General features: G+C 48.5%; 1 protein-coding gene across 1 annotated transcript in view; it reads right to left on the bottom strand.

The window, feature by feature from the left end:
• Nucleotides 1-1,880, bottom strand: part of Tmem39b (transmembrane protein 39B) — a 24,009-nt gene that overhangs the window by 7,856 nt on the left and 14,273 nt on the right. The window contains exon 6 of the mRNA XM_005353178.2: nt 889-1,225. Coding sequence (XP_005353235.1) covers nt 889-1,225 — 337 coding nt within the window. The remainder of the gene's footprint in view (nt 1-888; nt 1,226-1,880) is intronic.

Here is a 1,880-nt window from a genome sequence, read left to right as displayed (position 1 = left end):
TGTATGCCTGCAGGCCAGAAGAGGGCACCAGACCTCATTACAGATGGTTGTGAGCCACCATATGGTTGCTGGGAATTGAACTCAGGACCTTTGGAAGAGCAGGCAATGCTCTTAACCGCTGAGCCATCTCTCCAGCCCCTGACTTCTTTATTCAATGGCAAAGCAGGACACTCAGACCCATGCCAAAGCAGCCACTGACTTACCAAGTTTCTTCCATTAATCAGGAGTTCTTGGATAGGTCACTCCCTTTAAGGGAACCTTATTCTCTTTATTCCAGATCTCCAGAGGAGATATCCAATCAAAACTGGTAGATATAAGCCTGGGAAGACGGCTCAATAGGTAAAGCATTTGGTGCACAAGCAAGAGTAACTGACTTCCGGTTTCAAAACCTATGCTCTGTATGGTGGCTCAGCATCTGTATATCCAACACTGGGAAAGCAGGGACAGGAAGATCTCTGGGTCTAGCCAAATCAGCAAGCTCCAGATTCAGTGAGAGACCATCTCAAGAAATAAGGTAGATGGGGCTGGAGAGATGGCTCAGAGGTTAAGAGCACTGTTCTTCCAGAGGTCCTGAGTTCAATTCCCAGCAGCCACATGGTGGCTCACAACCATCTGTAATGAGGTCTGGCGTCCTCTTCTGGCCTACAGGCATACATGCAGACAGAACGCTGTATGCTTGATAAATTTTAAAAAAATATATGGTGGAAAGTTACTGAGAAAGACACCCAATAACAATCTCTGGCTTCACCTACATACATGCACAAATGCACTCTCGCATGTGCGCGCACACACAAATAGAAAACAAATAACACAACCCCAGGAGAGTTACTTATACAAGAGGGCTCAGGGGAGGGCGGCAAGCCACTTTGCTGGTGTTGAGCCATGTACCTTGACAAACCAAACAGGAACAAAGGCCACGTAATAGGCGCTCAGCATGGAGCTGACAAGCACTTCCTTCATGCGCCAATTGAAGTCCATTTTGAGGAACTCCACCTCATTGCGGATGAGGCTCGGTGACAAGCAGCAGGCATGGGTAGGCATGGCTTCTGGGCCATACAGCTGTCGAGTGTGCTGCTTCCACGTCTCCCGCAGTGTCAGCAGGTAGTCCCGACTCCTTGCCAGGCCACTGACCGCCTCTCGGGGCCCCATAGAAGCCACATGGCTGAAGAGGTTCGTCTTGCGAAGATCATAGTTCAGTTGCAGGAACGGAATGTACATCCCAAACCTGCTGCAGAAGACAGTGATGAGGCCAGGTCTGTCCAAGGGTCAGAATCCCGACTCTCAACCTGGGGGTAGCGGGGTGGGCACACAACTCTGCTTTTCCCTCTGGGCCTCAGATCTCCTGGATCCTCGGAGAGGAAAATCTACTCATTCTCCTATATCTCCGTCTTTCCATCCAAGTCAAGGAAAACACATCTCAGCATCAAGCACATGCTGGAACTGAGGATATGGTAGGAAGCAAGAAGGAAGGTCTTTCCTGCATGGTGATAACTAACAATCACCATAGCAACCCACATTCATTGAGCACAGTCTATGATTCAGCCTAAGTCTTTTTTTTTTTTCCTTTTACCTTTTTGTCCCCCAAGACAAGAGTTTCTCTGTGTAGTTCTAGCTGTCCTGGAACTCACTCTGAAAACTAGGCTGGCCTCAAATTCAAGAGATCTATCTGTTTCTGCCTTCTGAGTGCTGGGATTAAAGACATGCTCCTCCACCACCTGGCTCAGACTAAGTATTCTACATGCAGCCTCTTCTTATAAGAATAACAAGCCAAAGGGGCTGGAGAGATGGCTCAGCAGTTGAGAGCACTGACTGCTCTTCCAGAGGTCCTGAGTTCAATTCCCAGCAACCACATGGTGGCTCAAAACCATCTGTAATGAGAT

This window comes from Microtus ochrogaster, chromosome 10 (assembly GCF_000317375.1).
Source record: "Microtus ochrogaster isolate Prairie Vole_2 chromosome 10, MicOch1.0, whole genome shotgun sequence".
In the NCBI taxonomy this organism is placed as follows: Eukaryota; Metazoa; Chordata; class Mammalia; order Rodentia; family Cricetidae; genus Microtus; species Microtus ochrogaster.
This window is presented reverse-complemented; position numbering and strand designations above follow the sequence as displayed.